General features: G+C 43.4%; 1 protein-coding gene across 1 annotated transcript in view; it reads right to left on the minus strand.

The window, feature by feature from the left end:
- Positions 1-1,183: 1,183 nt before the first annotated feature.
- syngap1a (synaptic Ras GTPase activating protein 1a) overlaps positions 1,184-20,000 on the minus strand; it is a gene marked incomplete at both ends in the record, with an annotated part of 53,209 nt that continues 34,392 nt past the window's right edge. The window contains 18 exons of the mRNA XM_083680566.1: positions 1,184-1,489; positions 4,215-4,287; positions 4,868-5,079; positions 5,437-5,610; positions 5,807-6,346; positions 6,779-7,372; positions 8,903-9,107; positions 10,049-10,239; positions 10,859-11,060; positions 13,207-13,443; positions 13,920-14,064; positions 14,296-14,440; positions 14,915-15,250; positions 15,682-15,921; positions 16,472-16,570; positions 17,351-17,504; positions 18,684-18,805; positions 19,934-20,000. The exon at positions 19,934-20,000 is cut by the window's right edge and continues 28 nt beyond it. Coding sequence (XP_083536692.1) covers positions 1,184-1,489; positions 4,215-4,287; positions 4,868-5,079; positions 5,437-5,610; positions 5,807-6,346; positions 6,779-7,372; positions 8,903-9,107; positions 10,049-10,239; positions 10,859-11,060; positions 13,207-13,443; positions 13,920-14,064; positions 14,296-14,440; positions 14,915-15,250; positions 15,682-15,921; positions 16,472-16,570; positions 17,351-17,504; positions 18,684-18,805; positions 19,934-20,000 — 4,042 coding nt within the window. The remainder of the gene's footprint in view (positions 1,490-4,214; positions 4,288-4,867; positions 5,080-5,436; positions 5,611-5,806; positions 6,347-6,778; positions 7,373-8,902; positions 9,108-10,048; positions 10,240-10,858; positions 11,061-13,206; positions 13,444-13,919; positions 14,065-14,295; positions 14,441-14,914; positions 15,251-15,681; positions 15,922-16,471; positions 16,571-17,350; positions 17,505-18,683; positions 18,806-19,933) is intronic.

Here is a 20,000-nt window from a genome sequence, read left to right on the forward strand (position 1 = left end):
GGTTTTTGACAAATGATATGACAACATCTACAATTATGCATAGCAATTTAGAGTTTTGCCTATGTCAGGATTTGGCCATTTCTGATGAGCTTGTGACCTGCTACATCAATAATTAAGTAATATATACAAAACTGAGCTCTGTCCACAGACCTATGTGCCTGTGATGTGTCCTTTGAACCTCTCCGATGCGCACCCTGTCCGTGTGTAAAATTCTACCCGCAAACAGACCCCGGCCTCTCCTGGACTGCCTCACCTTCGATGCTCTTCAGACAGTTCCGGGGAAACGTGGCTAACACTTTGAAAAAAAAACAAATTGGCAATTTAGGTGTTAGGATTTGCCTTCCAATGGTGATTTGTCAAATGCTATGATGTTATGATGCAGTTGCCCGCTATGTTGTATATAATATATTTTGACATCCATGGTACTCTGATTGAATTTTGCATTATTTATGTTCTCATTCCCATCCCTCTGCTGCTCCCAGCCGTTCCCACCTCTCTCTACAAACATTATTTTCATATTTACCTACTGCCATGTACCTTTCTATTTTGCTGTGGTGTCGGATAAAGTTCCTAGAACTCTGTAAAGCCTCCACCGATTTTAAGCTGAAAATACTTTGTGACTAAAAGAATAATTATATTTTATATTGATTGGCTGTGTCTTTCCAAGTCTCCGAACAGTGCCATTTGTAGGGTTATTTTAACTTGGATGTCATGCTTTAAGAGGTATTTTTGTACTAGTTTAGCAGAAACAATGCTCTATTGATTCAGCTTCTTCACCGCACAGCCTGCATAAGTGATTGTTCAATGCCCCATATAGTAAACATTGGCTACCATCTCTGTCATTCTTCTCTGTGCTCTTTCACTGACAAACAATCAGGTCCAAAATATGACGACTCAGTGTCTTAGGAAGCATCATATTATGTAACTGAAACCTGTCTGGGCTACTGAACTACACCCAAGGTCAGGGCCAAAACAGGACTATTTTTTTTTGTTGTCATTTTAGAAGCGTCTGACGGATACAGGAGTATGTTTAGTGTGTATCCACTGAGGTGCTCTGCTATTTTAGTTTTAAACACTGACGTGATATTTCCCTATGTAAAATAAAAGATAGAGTTTGCTATAAGAGTGTGAACCTGTTATTGCCCCAAATACATGGTTTCAATAATCACATGCGGCATCATCATTAGCCTGCTCTCCCCCCAGTTAAGCCCGGATCTGATGCTGCTGTTGCTGAGGTCCAAGTTGCAGTGTTCCTGGCTGATGTAACCATGGCGGTTGCGGGGGAGGCTTGGTTGCCACGGAGCTCTCCATTGTGGCTCACATGTAAGCGAGGAGGGGGTAGGGGAGGGAGGGCTCCGTTCCAGGGAGAGCTGGCACAGGACATGCCCGAAGATGAGATCCCGGACCTGGCAGCGACGGCGGCCGTCCCTCCCCCCCCTCCAGGGAGCCCACGGGGGTCTGCTGAACCCAGAGAGGAAGAGTCCTCTTCCTACCGATAGATAGAGAGAGGGAGGGAAAGGTGGGAAAATGAGGGAGGGATAAAAGGTGGAATGGTGGGAGGAGGGGGGGAAATTGTACAGAGAAAGCACAGGGAGAGAACAACAGCACACAGGAGGGGATGAATATAGAGGGGAGGGTTGGAGGCAGGAGAAAAGAGGGATGGGGGGGTAGGGTTTTGCAGAGAGGGAGAGAAGAAAATGGGTTATAAAGCAGAGGAATGAGAAGTTGTCACAGAGATGAATGAAAGATCCAAAAAGAAAAGCACGGGACAGAGACGAGAGGTACAAGCATGGGCAGGGTTTCAGGTTTTTTAGGAAACAGGCGTTCAGGAGTCCCATTCTATACAATGATATGAGGCAGTGGCACACAGAGGCAGAGGCTAAAGCCTTTTAGATAAGGAGATTGAGAGGGGCATTTTTTGGAAATTTCAAAAATGTACTTGTCAAAGGGCTTCATATCAGTGACTCCCTTTATAGTGTCTGCTTGTTCAGCAATCTGAGTTTGACCATGTGACTCCACCACAATGATTACAAGTCGTTCCTGTTATAACTGCAAACGGTGGCCTTATTGGCACATATTGAACAAGCATGCTTAAGTTACGGAGAGAGTGGAACCTCTGAGTGGGACCAGACCATCTGCAAAGCAGTCGTGAAAACGTTCTCACAACACCTAGATAAGTGTAACCACATTAATATGACAGATCTGTTGTGCTGCACAGCCCAGCTGTAATGTCGACAACGTGAAATGCAACCTTTGGTTAATTTATCCAGAGAGACTGCTTTGCAGATTTTCTTTTTCGATCAGAACCAGTGTTTAAGGCAGCTTGTTCTCATAACTAGATGCATTGACAACTTCTGATTCCTTAAAGATACACTTTCCACAGCCACATATTCCTAAATGTGTACTGTATGTTAAATGTTTTTCCTGTTTATTTTGCCAATTGTAGTGTACTGTATATTGGTTAGGTTTAAACACCATCAACTGAATCGCCTGGTACAGTAGCAATTGTCTGAATCTCAATCTGATGTGTGGCAGTCAAGGAATTGAAGGGGCACTTCACCAATTGTTAACCTCATATTCATTATCTCCAGCACCATACCAGAGTCTACAAATGTGAAAACATAGATTTTCTACATTCTGTACTAGACAAAGATAAGACAAAAAGGTCCTAAGAAAATGACCTCCCTATGATTTTTTAAAGACATTTTCTTCTTTTCTTATGACTACAGAACGTAAAAAGACAATCTTTTCACATATGTAGACGCTTTGATCAACAGACTAACCCTACTTCAAAGTGCTGTTGTATTGTAGGATCGACAGGGAGACAAATGGTTGCTAGGCAGCTATGACATCGCAGCTCTTATGCGTATGTGCACAGTGCCCTGTAGTTAACTCCCACTGTGACGTGTTTTCACTCCCACACGTACCAAAGGTCTTGTATTAGTCTATTCCACATCCATACATGACATTGTGACGCATGTCAGTGAAACTGGCCATGTCAGTCAAATGGGGCACTGACCTCGTTCTCTTTACATGGTCAATAATGCACTGCAAAATGCTGTAGTTGAAAATGTCTGCAGAATTCCATGATCATTTTAGCATAAATCTACAATAACAAATCTTAGCAATTGATGTCCCCCTCCCCCAGTTTAACCATATTCCTATTCTAATTCCTGTAAACCAAAAAACACTTGGATATCACATTCATTTAAATGAATACACATGCATGTTTTTTTGTTTTTTTACAAAATACAAATATAAGACAAAATAACAATACAAAAAATAATGGAGAGTACGAGACAACATTAATATTACCTAAAATGTCAACTATTTACATTGGAGACGGTGTAAAAGACTGAATGGATCATTTTCAATGCTGCCTTTACACTGGCCTGTCTTCACTAATCGTACCGTCTGACAAATGTCAGATGATGTTTCCCATGTCAGGCTATGGCTGAAATTCAATCAAACCCACATTATCAATTTAAGCAAAATTAAGAAATGTGGTTAATTACACTGGGTTAATTGCAACCAGCCTTCTAAATGTGATGGCCATAAGCTGGTCTCTTGTGAAATCAGACACAGGTGTGAAAGAGATTATCCCAATTGTAACCAAGATTCCCCCTGCGACTACAGCATAATTTCGTATACACCTTGGGCTCATCTCCTTATTAGATAATCCAATTGCTACCAAACATTTGCAAGCGACATGCCCCCTCCAGTGGATGCTCTAATAGGACTAATCTTAAACCTGCTTTTCGACCAGACTAAGCTGCTAAATTGAAAATGAACCCACCGTTCTCCGTTTACCATAACTTTGGCCTATGTCTACTTCATTGTGGTGAATTGTACTCATCAGTAGCCTACGTTATATCATGTAGCTGTCAATTTGTGACTTAAATCTGATATCTGACAAAACCACCACCTCATATTGGCTACTTCAGCCTCAGCCTCAGAGAGCACGAGAGGAGCGGAACCACGGAGCAGAGTGAAGGAGAACTGAAAAGCGTTATTCTCTGCCTATTTGATGGTTATCCTACCTGTCTGTTGTGTATTAATTCACTTAACCTTATGGATAATAAAATTGTTTGTGCACACCCGTAATGTCAGACAGAAGGCAAATGGAGAATCCATGTCGATGTACACACACACACACACACCATAGAGACAACAGGACATTCTCATCCACTCAGACGAAGACAGACCTGACAGACCTGCCCTGTGAACATTCTGGGCTTGATTTCAGGAATGGCACTTACTCTCAACTCATCCTCCACTGCCATGAGCCTGAAAAACAAAACAAGAGACAGTTTGTTTTATAGAGACCGCTAAAACTGAGATTCAGTCTTTAGTGTCAAACATGCACCCACAGGCCATTTGTGGCTCTGCTCTCAGTATTAAATAGCTCCCACCTATTGTAGCTTTACCAAGAAGCGGAAGTACAGTATAGTAGTGGGCAACCTCAAGCTCCAATATCTAGTTCCAGAGCTATTCATTTCAAAGCAATCCATTCTGGACCATAGTGTAGATTAAGCAAAATCATCATATCTAGAAAAAGACCATAAATGAAGGTCGATGTGTTTTATTTTGCTGACTACCAATGAAATTAATTGAAACCATCAATTCAAATTGTTGAAGGTGCTCTATGCAACACCTCCAACTGCAAAAGCACTGGCCAGCAACCTTGGTCTCAGTCTTGAGTTATTGCATAGAGAGCACCGTTAGGATTAACCAATGATGCTTTTGAAAAAATATGGATCAGCAAAAAATGTGTTCCATTGAAATGAATGATGAACCTAGCACCAGGCTGGAACCAGAAGCAATGGGAAGACAGTGTCACACTTTCTTAGCTTATCTTTCAGCCAACCTGTTGATGATGCCTTTGATCTGGGAGTCCTTCTCCACCTGCTGCTGCCTAAGCATCCGCTCACTGTCGTCCAGGCGGCTTTGGTACTGCAGCAGGATCTTGCTGGTCTGCTGCTCCTGCGAGAGCATCCTCCGCTCGTACTCCTCCAGCTTGCGGTGGGACATGATCAGACGCTCCTTCAGGGAATGGATCTCCTCCTCGTACTCCTTCACCTGCCCGTTGAAGAGTCAGGAGAAGGTTGTTAACCAGGGCCTCCACCACAAACAAAAACAGTGAAAAGCAAGAAGTTTCACTTGTTATCCTTTTTTACCCATGTAGAACATCACATTGCATTGCTGTGCACATGTGCAGATGCCATGAAATTGCTAACAAATGAAACATCTTGCTCGTTTTGTAGTCATCTCACTACATGTGGTAACATCCTATCGCTGAGTCTCTGTTTAACGTTGAATGACATAATGAAACATCGTTATCGTACAATCAAATGCGAGCAAGATAAAGACGATCCCCTACGTTCTAAGAACCTATTTAGTTTGGAATCCAAAAAGTGGACAAACAAATGGACTGACCCTGTCCATGCGTGACTCGTCCATACTTTTGGAGTACTCCTTCAGTTGGAGTACTCCCTCGCGGTCGTGGCGCAAGGTTTCGATGTCAGCAGAAAGGTGTGGCATGTTGGACACCCAGGCCACAGTGCGTTCGTTGGGGGTAGGGGTGTTCAGGGTGGAGGGTGATTGAGAACCCTGAAAGAGAGGGAGTGTTAAGTAACTTTCTTTCATCCTTGCAACCCATTGCCCTTCGTAGACTTGGGCATTGCTGCAATTTCCGGTCAACAGTGTGCAGGTAGTTAACATAGCTTACAGGTGTGTCGGAAACAAATGATTCTAGTCAAACAAAGACAAACATCTGGGGTTCATGGTGTTCCATGCCAGAGACCTGTTTATTGGTGGTAGGCTTGAGCAGGTGCTGCTGCTGCTGCTGCTGCTGCTGTTGCTGCTGTTGCTGCTGAGGTTGCTTGGTGGTCTTTGTCGGGGTGTCTGTTGACTCTCCAGCGTTCCCCTGTGGACCCTGGTTCTCCCTGGCAGAGCTCGGCTGGTGCGGGAGCCCAGGGGCCGGACTATCCTTGATGATCTGCTGCTGCTGCTGCTGCTGCTGCTGCTGCTGCTGCTGCTGCTGCTGTTGCTGTTGCTGTTGCTGTTGCTGCTGCTGTTGCCTAGGTGACGGCAGCCTGCCGCCGAAGCTCGACTCCGGGGACTGGAGGAGGAGGTTCCCACTCTGGGGGCGGGGCTTTGGAGGAGTGGCGGTGGCCACGGGGCTGACGGACAGCTGAGACTTGAGGCGCTGGGGGGGAGGCGGGGCTATGGAGACCTGTCGGTGAGGGTGCACGGTGGAGGGAGGCGTGGCCATAGCAGTGGGTGTGCCGGTGCCGGTGGCTGTCTGAGGAGTCATGCCCATCAGAATCTGCTGCTGGAGATTCTCCTGCGAGAGAGAGAGTGAGGGGAAGGAAAGAGATTGAGGGCGGGGTGGGGGGTAAGAGAAGGACATGTAGAACAGTATTTCAGATCAAATACTACAGAAGAAAGAGGGGGAGGGAATGGAGAGAGAAAAGAGTGATGAGGCAACTAACCAGGCAACCTAATCTTTACCTGACGCAAGTATGCAAACATAGCAGCTGAGCAAATTGGATTCCTGGGGAGTCGTTTTCAACTCTCATGCAACAGTTAATTTGTCTGATATCCAAGATTTGTGCAACCATAGTACAACAGAAAATGCCACATCCTACAGTATGCTCATCACTAAGATCCCATGACATTTGGCTGAAGTATTGTCCGTCTCAAGAAAATACAGTATTACTTTGATTTGGATTCAAAAACTGGACCACGATGAGTGAGTGCTTAGCACTGCACCTACCTGCACTTGCAGCGAGAGCTGGCGCCGAGCGTAGTCGGAGTTCTGGTTTTGACGTGTGTAGTCGTCGCTGTAGCTGTGTGAGTGAACGATGCTGGGCTGCACAAGGCTACTTTGGGGCCGCAGCGCTGAGAGGTCCTCGCTACGGGAGAAACCGCCGTGGCCAAAGGCCGGCACGTAGCCCTGGTGGGAGTTCTCGTTCTCTGGGGACAGCAGGAGCGGAGGGGGAATGGCCCGGGTCTGCTGGGGATGATTCCTGGGGCCATCGGCCGCAAGATGGAAAAGGGGGTTCTGGAAGGACAGTGGGAAGTGCATGGCGGCCGCTGCCTGCTGCTGCTGCTGGGAGAGTGAGTCGGTCTGACCCCCCATGTGGCCCATCTGATTCTGACTCAGCCTCAAGCCAGAGCCCCCAGAGCCCGTAGACATGTGGCCCCCCATGCGAAGCGGGCCTCCCAGGTTTCCGAAGCTGTGGCCCAGGCCGGCTATTGATGCTTGGGAGGAGTTGAGCATTTCGCCCACAGAGTGGAAGTTGGAGATGCTGTTCATGCGGGAGTCCTGGAGGTCCATCATGGACACGCTTTTGTTGACACTTAGGACCTGGGAGAGAGAGAGAGGTGAAACACCTTGTTAACTAGGTAAACCTTTTATGTCACATGACTGTATGAAACCAGTCAAAAATGACCTGTAACACTTATAGCAATAAGGATCCATTAATTAACAATGAATAAATACAGTGATTAACTTGGACTAGCAATTAACTCGTGATTGATGGTAGATTGATGGATGTCTTGCCTAACATCTACATGTAAATACCTTACAACTCAGGTCCTGAAAATGCATTGCATATCATGCAAACTCTAGTTACAGTACTCTAAACTCCCATTGGATTATGTCTCATGGAGTCTATTAGAAATATTATGGTTAAGATAGCCGACTTCGATACATTTTTGGCACTTTTTTGCACATGCAAAATGGATCCCGAAGTCTTGATTAGTAATGTCCTTTGTGAAAACGGTATACCCAATTCTTACAAATGTCAGAGCATGTTTGTGATAGTGTTGTATCTGATTTATAACTACATTTTACATTTACATTTATGGCATTTAGCAGACGCCTTTATCCAAAGCGACTTACCACAAATACATTTGTCTAAGTAAGAGAATCATCTATCCATGATTCATCATAAGAAAAAGTTAGCTATGTTCGGACCAGGGGCTATTGGCAGTCACAATGCTATTATTATTATTTTATTTTTTTATTATTATTATTATTAATTTATTTACAGGAGAGAAACTTTTACAGGGAGATAGTGGGGATGAAGAGGTCTTTAGGAGGGACAGTTAAGATGTAGCCTGAAGAGATGGGTCTTCAGTCTACAGCGGAAGACAGGTAGTGACTCTGCAGTCATGACAGCAGTGGAAGCTTGTTCCACCAGCGGGGCGCCAGGACAGTGAAAAGCCACGACCGAGTAGCACGGCTGCTGCATCCACGTAGAGGTGGCGGGGCCAGGCGGACAGCCGAGGTGGAAGAGCAGAGTGATCAGGCAGGGGTTTGGGGGCTGACCATTGCTTGCAAGTAGGGAGGGACTGTTCCCTTTTCCGTCCAGTAGGTGAGCACCAGAGTCTTGAATCTGATGCGAGCTGCTACCGGGAGTCATAACTAGTCTAGTAATGTACTGTAGTTTGGCTGAGCCAGTTCTGCAAGAATTCCCACATATGCTTCTTGTAAAACATGACAACATGAACCTGTTTTGAAGCATGACACACTGAAATCCTGTACGTTTTCAGTAATATTTCTGTGTGTTATGCAATGCTTGCAATGAGAACTGGAACTGCAATGACACGTGAGTGAGAGTTTTTATAGAGTTAAATTGAGTTTTAAATAGGGTTTTTCCTGACCAATTGAAAAACCACCAGGAAAAACTCTAAACCATTGTAACTAGAGCCCAGAGTGTGACACACTATTATGCAAATAAATGTGTACTAAATGTGTACTATTATGTGTACTAAATACCATGTTAAATTTCACTTTATTGTAAAGTGGGACCAAATATTCTACTCCTTATACTATTCTGTTCCATGAAACTTGGCTGCCAATTCTAATTGTGGGTCGATTCAGGTACTGTACCTTTGGGTCTGGCTCGGTGATGTCAGAACTGCTAGTGCAGTACGCAGGGCTGGATCGAGCTAAGGGTGGCCGGGTCACATAGAACACGTCCTTTGATGGCCGGTGGTCCCGATCAGCAAAGTTCCCCATGTTGACATGAGACGAGAGGACCCCGCCCCCAGATAACCCAGAGGTCGGGGAGGGCAGGCGGGAGATGTCTATAGAGCTGGAGAGGAACATCATAATAATAGATTTTATGTCATAAATATAGATATATCAAATCAAATCAATGTTTATTTATCAGATACACAGAATATAGCCGTAGATGATGTATGTAGAGTTTTTACAACAGGGCCAGTTTTTCTGAACATTTAATCTGGTTCAAAATTATTTTGCTCCTTCTTTAAGATTGGATCCCTGCTCACGTCTAGACAGAACTTTAAGACAGATCCAAAGTTAAAGTCATATAACATTTATTTTGACTTCACTGTGATGGAATAAATAATCTAAGGCTATTTTTCAGCTGCAGGACTAAAACACTAAACTACTAAAGATTTTCCTTTCAGATCTGTTTTTTTGGAGCAGATTGTTCAGACTTTACCATACTGACTCATATCTGACTCATACATTATTTATAACTACTTTATAAATTATTGATTATCTGTTTATAAATCCTTTATAAACCATTAACAAACAGCAAGTGGTCAATATAGCACCTTCTCAAGCCATGTGTAAAACAATCATCATGCAATCATCCTCAATCATCACCCTTAACCAGCTAAAACCCTCTAAGCTATGGATTGTCAGTGCACTATCCTCAATAATATTCATAATCACACTATTAGGTGAAATACAGGCCTCGTTAAAAAATAAGAAATTAGACAGTGTATATCCTTGTTATTCATTTGGGATTGAGGCATATACAGTAGAAAATGGCGTGAGACATAAAATCATCTTAATATCAGACTCCTCTTGAGGTCTAAAAACATCAGATTTTGGCGTGAACTATTACTGTAAGCATGCATGACATATACAAAGGTATCTAGTCTATTACTTCTCAAATGTCCAGCCCTGAAAGTTGGTTGCTGTTAATGTTTTACATGGAACAATTTCTATGCGGAAACTGTGCAATTATATGGAAGAAAAAAACCGACAAAGAGCAGTCACCTATTGAGGTCTCGCATCATGAGGCTCTGGAAATCAGAGGAAACCAGACGATTGAAGCGAGGCTGAGAAATGAGCCTGTCCGCCTGTCTGTCGGGCTGGTGGCTGGCCTGCCGGTGGAGCTGGGGGTTCCTCAAGGCTACGCTGATGTCATTTAGCAGACGTGGCAGGGGTCCAAGCTTTAGAATAGCATCCTGGGTAAAAGGGGGTAGAATGAAAAGATGAGATGTCATGCCATGTGGAACAGATTTGTACTAGAAATCAAGTGCTATTTGTTAAGATGTATGTATTTTTGCTGCATTGATTGTGTTTTTGTTGGTGGCCCTGCATGCAGAAATCAGACAGTGCATTTAAATCGCATTTGTTCTTCAAAATGCGTGTACTGTACAGTATGCTCACTATAAAACAGCCTCTGCCATTTCTAAGTAAACTGAGGGAGTGGAGGGAGCTCAAATAGAAATGGGATTGAGCCAAGAGAACAGAGGGACTGGAGGGAGTGAAGATAAAAATGGATTTGAGAGGTGGTGATGAGAGGCGTAAAGCGGTGGGGGAGAAAAACAATTAACAGCAGAAGAGAAGCTCGACTTGGGGTCAAATTTCATCCTCTCAGTTTAATTCAATTACTCCATTAATGTTGAATTTGACATTAACTATCTTATCTCAATACCAGATAAAAGCAATTCATTGCTTAAGTGGGGGTACGATACCCTTTTAAGTGACTTGACATTGGATTTTCATTTTTTTGCCACCATCTGTATTTTGTGTTTATAAAAATATTTTCCTGCATAGTTTTCCACAGTGTTATCTCTGTACCTTGCTGAGTTGGGCCATGACTTCCCACAGCAAGCTATGAAGCATGGACAGCTCCCTGCCCAGGTCTATGTAGCCCTCGAAGCCCCCCACATTGCTCCCGGTGTCCATGTTGGAGATCTCATACAGGAACTGTTGCATGGAGCCCCACTCCATCTCTAGGAACTCATTCATGAAACACATGTGGTCCTCCTTGCCACTGAACCTGGGGGAAGAAAATACAGCAGTGTGGAAGGAGAGAGAAAGAGAGAGAAAGAGAGAGGGTTGGGGGTGGACAGCAGAGGTTCCAACAGACAGTGAGAGATTGAAGGTGAGAGAGGGGGAGACAGAGTGGGAGAATCAGGACAAATAGTGATGAAATAAGAGTGACAAACAGGGTGAGAATGGCAGAAATGAAATGGATGAGAGTGAGAGAGGGTACAGTTGCTTGAAACTCAGTCACATAGAAATATTGTGGGAAACATTATAGCTAGGTAGTTAGCTGAGAGTTTGAATTCTGACTGAGTCTGTGCTCAATTAGGTAAACTGCATTTCCCATGACTGTGTATTTTTCATGACAGTATAATTACTTTGCTTGTTTCAAGGTTACATACCACACACATTTATATATGGAGAAACAACCAAATAACTACTTGAAAATAACAATCAACAAGTCATACATCCTCCCAGAATAAATGTGAATTGTCATATTTATTTCTATAAATACAGAGCTTAGCAAAGTAATTACAGATCTATTAATTTACCACGCAATTAAATGTTATATTACACTTACAGTGCCTTCGGAAAGTATTCAGACCCCTTCACTTTTTCCACATTTTGTTGTGTTATAGACTCAATTTAAAATGGATTAAATTAAAAGAATTTGCCATCAATCCACACACAATAGCCCAGAATGACAAAGTGAAAACAGGTTTTTAGAAATTTCAGTAAATTTATTAAAATGTATTAAAAAATACAGAAATACCTCATGTACATAAGTATTCCAACCCTTTGCTATGACACTTAAAATGAGCTAAAATGCAAAAAAGTCATCAACAAATCACTCAATAAGTTGAATTGAGTCCATCTTAATGCAAGGATAATAGTTCATGTAATTTTGGAATTAATATCTTTGTCTCTGATTCACATAGGAATCAATTACGCACTGTGTGAATCAGGTTGTCATTACAAACTGAGCAAATGGAGAGGAACAAAATTGCTCAGGAATGCGACCCTGAGGCCTGGGGAGACTTAAAAAAATCTACAAAGTTGAATGGAGGAGAGGAAAAAGCATAGTCGATGGGACACCATCATCTCAGTCACTCATTGGTCTATAACCAAATTAAATTTTTGCATTTTAGCTAATTAAAAGAGTGTCATAACAAAGGGTCTGAATACTTATGTACATGAGGTATGTGGAAAAATTGAAGGGGTCTGAATAGTTTCCAAAGGCACTGTATATTCTGTGCTGGAGAGTAAAGAACTATCATTGACAATTGTTTATCAATCTTTAATGGATATACAGTATGGAAAGCAAAGAGAACTGAGCCATGACTTCAAATTACCCTATCTCTGGTGCACATATAGAGACCAGGGACATTGTAAGTTTGTTGTTGAGGAGATACAAATATTGACCTATGACAAGGCAGGTTACTTGGTTGAGAACATGGTGAATGACTTGGAATGTGAACAAATACTAAGTGGAGAGACATTCTACATGTAATGAATGGGAGGCAGGCTAAAAAGTGAAGGTTAAATTTGAAACATGGGGCCGGAAGGCTACATGAGACTGAGGCATGAGGCATGAGGAATGCTAAATGTGGAGGCAGGCTAAATGTGACGGCAGGCTAAATGTGAAGGCAGGCTAAATGTGAAGGCAGGCTAAATGTGAAGGCAGGCTAAATGTGACGGCAGGCTAAATGTGAAGGCAGGCTAAATGTGAAGGCAGGCTAAATGTTAAGGCAGGCTAAATGTGAGGAAATAGTCTTAGTGTTACTAAATATGAAGAAGGCTTGATGAGAGGTAAGGCTTAAAGGGGCAATCTGCAATTGGTACATTAATTTATTTTATTTTATGAATGATATAGAGGCGTTACCCCATTAAAACTAACAATATAAGCTTGTTATACTCCATTGTTTGCAGACAATATAATTGTAAACAAACACTGTATGGCTTCAAAACTTGGCAACTCTTGGATGGTCAGCCCTTGCATCAATAGCATTATCTTTCAATTTGAGAGTGGTTACAGTTCTCCAGCCCCATCCCTCAGCTGTTTACACAAAAAAAAGTGGTGACCGCTTTGTTGTTGTTTGAATCTCAGATTGCCCCTTTATTGGGAAGCATGCTAAATGGGAGGGAAGGTGGCGACTGACTTGGAGAAGCTGGCCAGGTTCTGCACCACCTTGGCGATGAGTGTGAGTGTGCGGGACGTCCGTTCCCCGGGGTACTCCTGTGTGAGGTTGAAGAGGGAGGGAGACATGATGGCAGGGCACAGGAAGCGGAGGAAGAGGGAGGAGCTGATGAGGCGGTCTGCAATGTCCTCCCTTCCTCGCTCTGCACAGCGCACTCTCCATGAAGCAAAGACCTCCTTCAGCTCCCGTGGAAACACACTGATATAGAAACAGAATACATGAGGTAATGTTAGCAACATTAACTAGATAAAGGAAAGCACAACAGTGTTACTCTAATACTCTAGTCTAATTTGGGCATATAAATCCAGTTTAATATCAAGTCAAACTATCAAACCCCCTATATCTAATATGCTATCAATAATACAAAACGTAGCTGCGATCAATATTTTGCCATTCGTACTATAACCTATTATAAGAAAGGGTTATGTAACAACTATTTGCAAACTTAAAACGCACCGAATTATGCAATGACAATGTTTTATGCAATGACAACGTTCAAAGCGTAGCTTTAAGATTCAAATTTGTTCCTGACTATGTGACCAGACCCTGACAGAATTCTGCCCTAATTATGAACACTTTGTTGCTGGGTTTAGGTAAAGCTTTACCAAATATGTCCCTGAGTTAAAGACAAATATTTCTGCCCAATAGAATAACCACGGGGAGAGACTGCTGACCAGTGGGAGTTGATGATCTTGCACAGCGCCAGCTCGCAGCACATCCTGAGGTTGGCCTGGTGGTCTGCGAGGACGGACGGCGGAGTGCGCATGGGATCGACTTCACAATTCTCCTCGGACTCGTATAGCGCTCGAATGAACTCCCCTGTGAATGTGAAGAATGCCTGTCAATCCACATCATCATCTTCACCACCATAATCAACATCGTTACCATAGTCGTCAACGTAGTCATCATCTTTCTTTCGTAATGCTGTGAAGATGTGTAAATATTGGCACGAAAATAATTTCATGAAATGACAGCATTTTAGAATTTAGAATTTTGTTGTATAGGAGATTTCACACTGGGCAAGCAATGAAACAAAATGTTGACTGTTACCTATGGCATCCTTGAGGTACCGGTGCCCTATCAATTTGAGGTACTCCTCTATGGCTTTAGTGGCAAGGGTGTTCTCTCGGAAAATTAAATGCTCCCGGTCCATAAATCGATCCACCTCACACATTGCCATGTCCGACAGGAAGTCCTGAAACAGTCAAGAACATGTTCTCAAACATACAGTACGACACAAATCCATTGTACATCAGGCGCAGAAGAAAAAGTCTGGAAATTGAATCTTCAATTAAAGTACATCATAGTGTATTAAGATGTCATAGCAGTATTCAGTTGTCAGAGTATTGAACTCAAAGTTGAACCCAAAACTGGCCAAAAAGGCCACTCGGACTGGAATTCAATCACAACAGTTATAGCAGTGTTTATGTAGTGTCTTTATTTACAAACTACTACCCTCATACACACAGTACAGTATACTCATCATTCTGAAAACGTCCCTTTGGTACTTCTAGTCTCTTCTTTCCAGTGGAGGCTGGTGGAGGCACAAATCGGAGGACAGGAATCCTCCTCCGATTCCTACCCACACTGTTCCTCATTCCGTTCCATGCGTTACAAGGAGCCCGTCCTCTGATTTCTACCACCACCAGCCTCCTCCGCTGCTTCCTACCTTTGCCTTCCCTGTGCTCTGCAGGATGTGCACCAGAGCGAACGCCACCTCCTCTTTACTCTTGACGCTCAGCAGCGGCTCTAGGACGGCGCACAGCGTGCGGTAGTTGTTAGTGATGTACTCGGCGAACTCTTTGTACAACTCCATAGGGAGGATGCTCATGGTCTGGTAGCGAGACTTGAGGCGGAGCGAGGCGTTGATGACCTTGCCGCTGCCTACCCCGCCGCCCTTGGCTAAAACACTGGGCTGGATCACCGGGTACCACTGCTCCACAAACTGCCTGCCTGTGATGCTTGAGATCGGGATGCTGACCAGGCCCAGGTACGTGCTCTTCTCCTAGGTTAGGGAATAGAATAGAAACATTACTGCAAATCAATGATTTATTGATTAACATTGTTGGCTAGCTCTCAAAAAGCAAACTAGGCTCTTCTCTAAGGCTCTTTCTAAAGATGATAGGAACAATATCAAATCCTAAATCGGGGTGTTTCAGTTTGCTGGCAGTAAGTAAAGTGCCACACAACATCTTATGGGCATTTTAATATCTAAAATTGCCTCGAAATCCTGTATTCAAAACCAGTCAGTTTCAATGCAAGCCTATGGGAGACCGGGGTTTCTGTCCACTCAGGGGTCATTGGGGTGGGGTGTAGCCACGATGTTTCAAGCAACTACCGGGAAGTTCCGACTGCATGTATAGACACAGGTGAAAAACACACACACACACACACACACACACACACACACACACACACACACACACACACACACACCTTGCGTCTCTTTTTGTCCGTTTCCTTGTAGAGGTGCAGACGCAGGCAACGGATGGCAGGCAAGTTGTTGAACTCAAAGTGCTCTCCCCAGAAGACGGTGTCCGTGCGGGGCTTGCTGGTGGTCCGTGCATAAAGCATGTCATCCAGACAAAGTTCACAATAGTACCGCTTCTTCGTCGGGAGGTCCCGGGCCTCGATGATCCACAGCTTCAGCACATTGTCCACCCTTCGACTGTTGTCCTGAAATTGGAGCATCGGTGACAGAAAGGTAAATACTACATGCAGGGAAGGGAAACGTAACATTTTGAGATTGAATATTTACTGTGTATTCTTAGTCTTACTGTGTATTGTGATGTTACTGTATTATTGTGTTGCTACTATACAGTATTCTGTGTTTTCGAATAGGAGAGCTTGCCAGTAAAAATGTCATTGTCATACAAACAGATACAGTAGGGCAATAAACTGGGATACAGTAGGGCAATAAACTGTGAAACTTGAAACAAATTTTGAGGACAACTGCTGTTGTCTGAACTACTTGTTCAAACAGGATGCAAACAGTCCTGCAATAAACATTCACGAGTAGTGATTTACAGACGGTAGCATTCCAACGTCCCTGTAGAGACGATAACTCTCTCTTCTCCATCTTGTCGTCAGCTGAGAGTGAAACTGCAGAAACGTTGACTGTTTTGTCTCAAGTATGGGAGCAGAAAATGCAGTGTCTGGGCTTTAATTTCAACCCAGACATTAAAAGCAGGGGAAAGGCACAGTCAGATCCTCTGAATTTGTTTACCTTGTTTGGTTTGACAGCTCTCTGTAGGTTCTCGATCCATTTGTCCCTCTCGGCGGCCGAGCGACAGGCAAAGCATTTTGTCCCTGAAATGGTGGTCACCTGCAGTCAAATCCATACATGTTAGTCAACGGGTTGGTTTAGCGTTAGCAGCATGTGACTGACAAGCAGGGGAGGCTGGTGGAAGTAGAAATCGGAGGACAGGCTCATTGGAATGGAATAGAATGAAGGATGGTTTTAATGGAATGGAATGAAGGATGGTTTTAAACCTGTGTGTTTGATACCATTCCTCATTCTGTTCCATGCATTATAATGAGCCTGTCCTTCGATTTCTGCCTCCACCAGCTTCTCCTGCTGACAAGGTATTGTGTCTGTGTCAGCCCATGAAACTTAAGTTTGGGCATTAGCTATGGGAGCTAACACGAATTAGTATTTTTGTCTCAGTACTTATAATGTTATGCCGTAGTTTACCAAACCACATTTCTGAACAAGAGGACACAGGAATTAAAGCCCCTGTAACAGTCAGGTAGTTTCACACTGCCTTGTCCCCAACACTTTTAAGATAAGGCCCTTTCAGCATGAGACATAAACCATAAATATAAAACATACATGGAGCTCATACGAACTATCACAACCTTGAATCATTGAATCAGTATGCCTCAATCACCCACACTGACAGGGCAAAGTTGCCATAAAAAATTCTGGTGGATCAAGACAGCGTGTCATGGAGAATTTGTAAAAATTGTACAGGAAGGAAAAGATATATGGAGAAGCAGCTGGATGGATGGAGGGAGGGAAGGAAGGAAGGAAGGAAGGAAGGAAGGAAGGAAGGAAGGAAGGGATAGTTTTAAACCGATTTTCTTCTGAAGGCAGTGCTCGTACCTCAAAACAGTACTCCTGGCCCAGTATACTGGAGTGAACCGGTTTGATGATGGCATCCTCGTCCAGAGTCAGGTCCAAGGCCTCTGCTGCACTGCTGGGAGAGAGCAAGGACTCATGGGAGTAGGACTCCTTGAAACTCTGCATCAGACGTGTCCTGGAGAGAGAGAGAGAGAGAGAGAGAGGGAGGGATGGAGAGAGAGAGAGAGAGAGAGAGAGAGAGAGAGAGAGAGAGAGAGAGAGAGAGAGAGAGAGAGAGAGAGAGAGAGAGAGAGAGAGAGAGAGAGAGAGAGAGAGAGAGAGAGAGAGAGAGAGAGAGAGAGAGAGAGAGAGAGAGAGAGAGAGAGAGAGGGGGGTAGTAGGCCATTCCATTAATCACATTTTCACTTTCTTTTCACCTTTACCATTTAAGTTCCCTTGAGGGAGTCCATATGGCAGGCACGCACAACTTCCATCCTCAAGGACAAACATTCACTGCACAGAAAACATGTTTTTTTGATTTCCAAAAACATTCCTTGCCATATGGATTAGAGGGCGTTCTGAACAGAACATGTGTCAGCAACGAGACATTTGTAACTAATTAGAATTTTAATTAGAACACTATTTCAACCAAGATCTGATAGGCTGCTACTATTGGCCTTTATCACACCCCTATAACATCTACTTCCTGTTATTGTTAGTAGCATTCCGAAACCCAAAAAATCATCCTCGAGAAATAGACATGCTTTTATTTAACTGTCAACTGTCAAACAGGCACATATTCACAAAATGTGTTAGCACTGTTGTCAGTGCTCATGACATGTAATTGGCATGTCCGCTTGTTCTAAAGCTTGTCTTCAGGGTCCAGTATTTAAAAACATTAAATCTAAATCAGAATGATCTGGATTCTTTTTTGATCCAGGATCAGATCTATCTGGCACATTTTGAGCAGTAAAGGGGAAATCAGCCAGCTCGATCTGATCCTGGTTAGCAAAAAAGAATCTGGATCATTCTGATCCAGATTAAAAGCATACCAAGCATACCCAGGTGACCCGTTGACATTCATTTGACTGTGTGATTCAAAGATTTTGTGTTATAGATAGACATAATTAATTATCAGAAATCAATCAGAAAATAATATTAGAACTGAGGAAATAACCGAAGCTAACGTTTCTTTCAGAATGGAAAGGACCCCGGAAGAAGACTGCCATTAATAACGGTACTTCTGCATTTGTAACCAGGAAGTTTGGTAGCCAGGAAGTGTGATAAAAACCAATAAGCAAGGCTATGGAGGAACCAAGGTGTAGAATAGAGAGTGGAGGTTGCACATGGAAACGGTTGGGGAAAGGTTAGCTACCTCTCCTGGTCAGCACTACGGAAACGGGGTAGAATCATGTGGCGGAAGCTGCTTGTTCGATCCAGTTTTGGCTGACTCTTTGCCCTCTTGATGGAGCCCTTCAACCTTCGACTGAGGAAACTCTGCAACATCAACAAAGGCAGAGGAGAAAGGAACAGGCTATCAGGTTGAAACAAAGCCATGTTGTGCTCGGAGTTGTGCTACCTTCAAATGACCACTAGAGGGAAGTATAGGGTTACAGAGAAAGCTGTGCTGTACTTTGATGTTTTATTCAGTGAACTATGCCAATTCAGTCTCTACCCTGAAATTGATGCAAATAAATCTCTTTGAAGCCTCACACAAATGGCAAAGGCACTGTTCTGGGGCTGAACCTGATATTGTAAGCTATTATTATATTAGTAACATTATGTGCCAGTCTCCTAGGGTCTTCTATAAATCTGGCAAGCATCGATAATCCAGTCCACTGACAAATGACATATATACTCTATACCACTGACAGGTGATGCAGCCAATATTGGGGTATCGTTATTGAGGGCTTCTCATAATGAAATACTCAAGCAGTGACAACTTTTTTGATTAAAAGTGAGGGGAGATGTGCAAAGCTGTATCCACAACCACAGCACAAAGTCAGTATTACAAATAAAATAAGTGTAAGCCTAAACCTACTGATCTATCTGAACACTTCTAGTCCGGGAACTGCACTGTATATATTGCTATTCAAATGATATTCAAACAAGCCAATGGCTACAACAGTTCAAACTCTCCTGGGTCTTATTGAAAAAGTGTCTTACTTCGTCAACACTCTGAGCTATGCAGATGCACTCTATGCAGAAATGTGTCCATGGAGAAATATGCGGTTTGTTTTGATTGATATCTATTTTGTGAAGAAAGTGGGTAGGGAAACAAACACAATGACCGAATAGAAATGTTATGTGAATAGAAATGTTATGAAAACTATTCAAAATGATAGATCTCAGATCCTTTTGTCCATGTTTAACGTCATAAAACCGAATTCGACGAACTGAGCTGAGTGTGATCGAGCTTGGATGGACTAAATTGCACACACTGCAATCCTCAAGACCAAGAGTGGAGAACATTGCCCTGGCCCAAACCCCTTAAGTGTTTGCAGCTCTTAGGGGACCAGGTAGGCGTAAGCAATATGGCACTTCTGTCTATTCTTGCAACGGTTGATTTGAACTGGGTTTAGGGGATGTCAACGGGGGGCATGGGAGAGAGCAGGGGGTACTCACAGGTTGTCTGAAGGGTTGTGGGGGGGCAGTGGGAGGGGTTTCCATGCTTGGCTGTCTCGCAGTGGCA

Source organism: Argentina silus (assembly GCF_951799395.1).
Source record: "Argentina silus genome assembly, chromosome: 11".
NCBI lineage: Eukaryota > Metazoa > Chordata > Actinopteri > Argentiniformes > Argentinidae > Argentina > Argentina silus.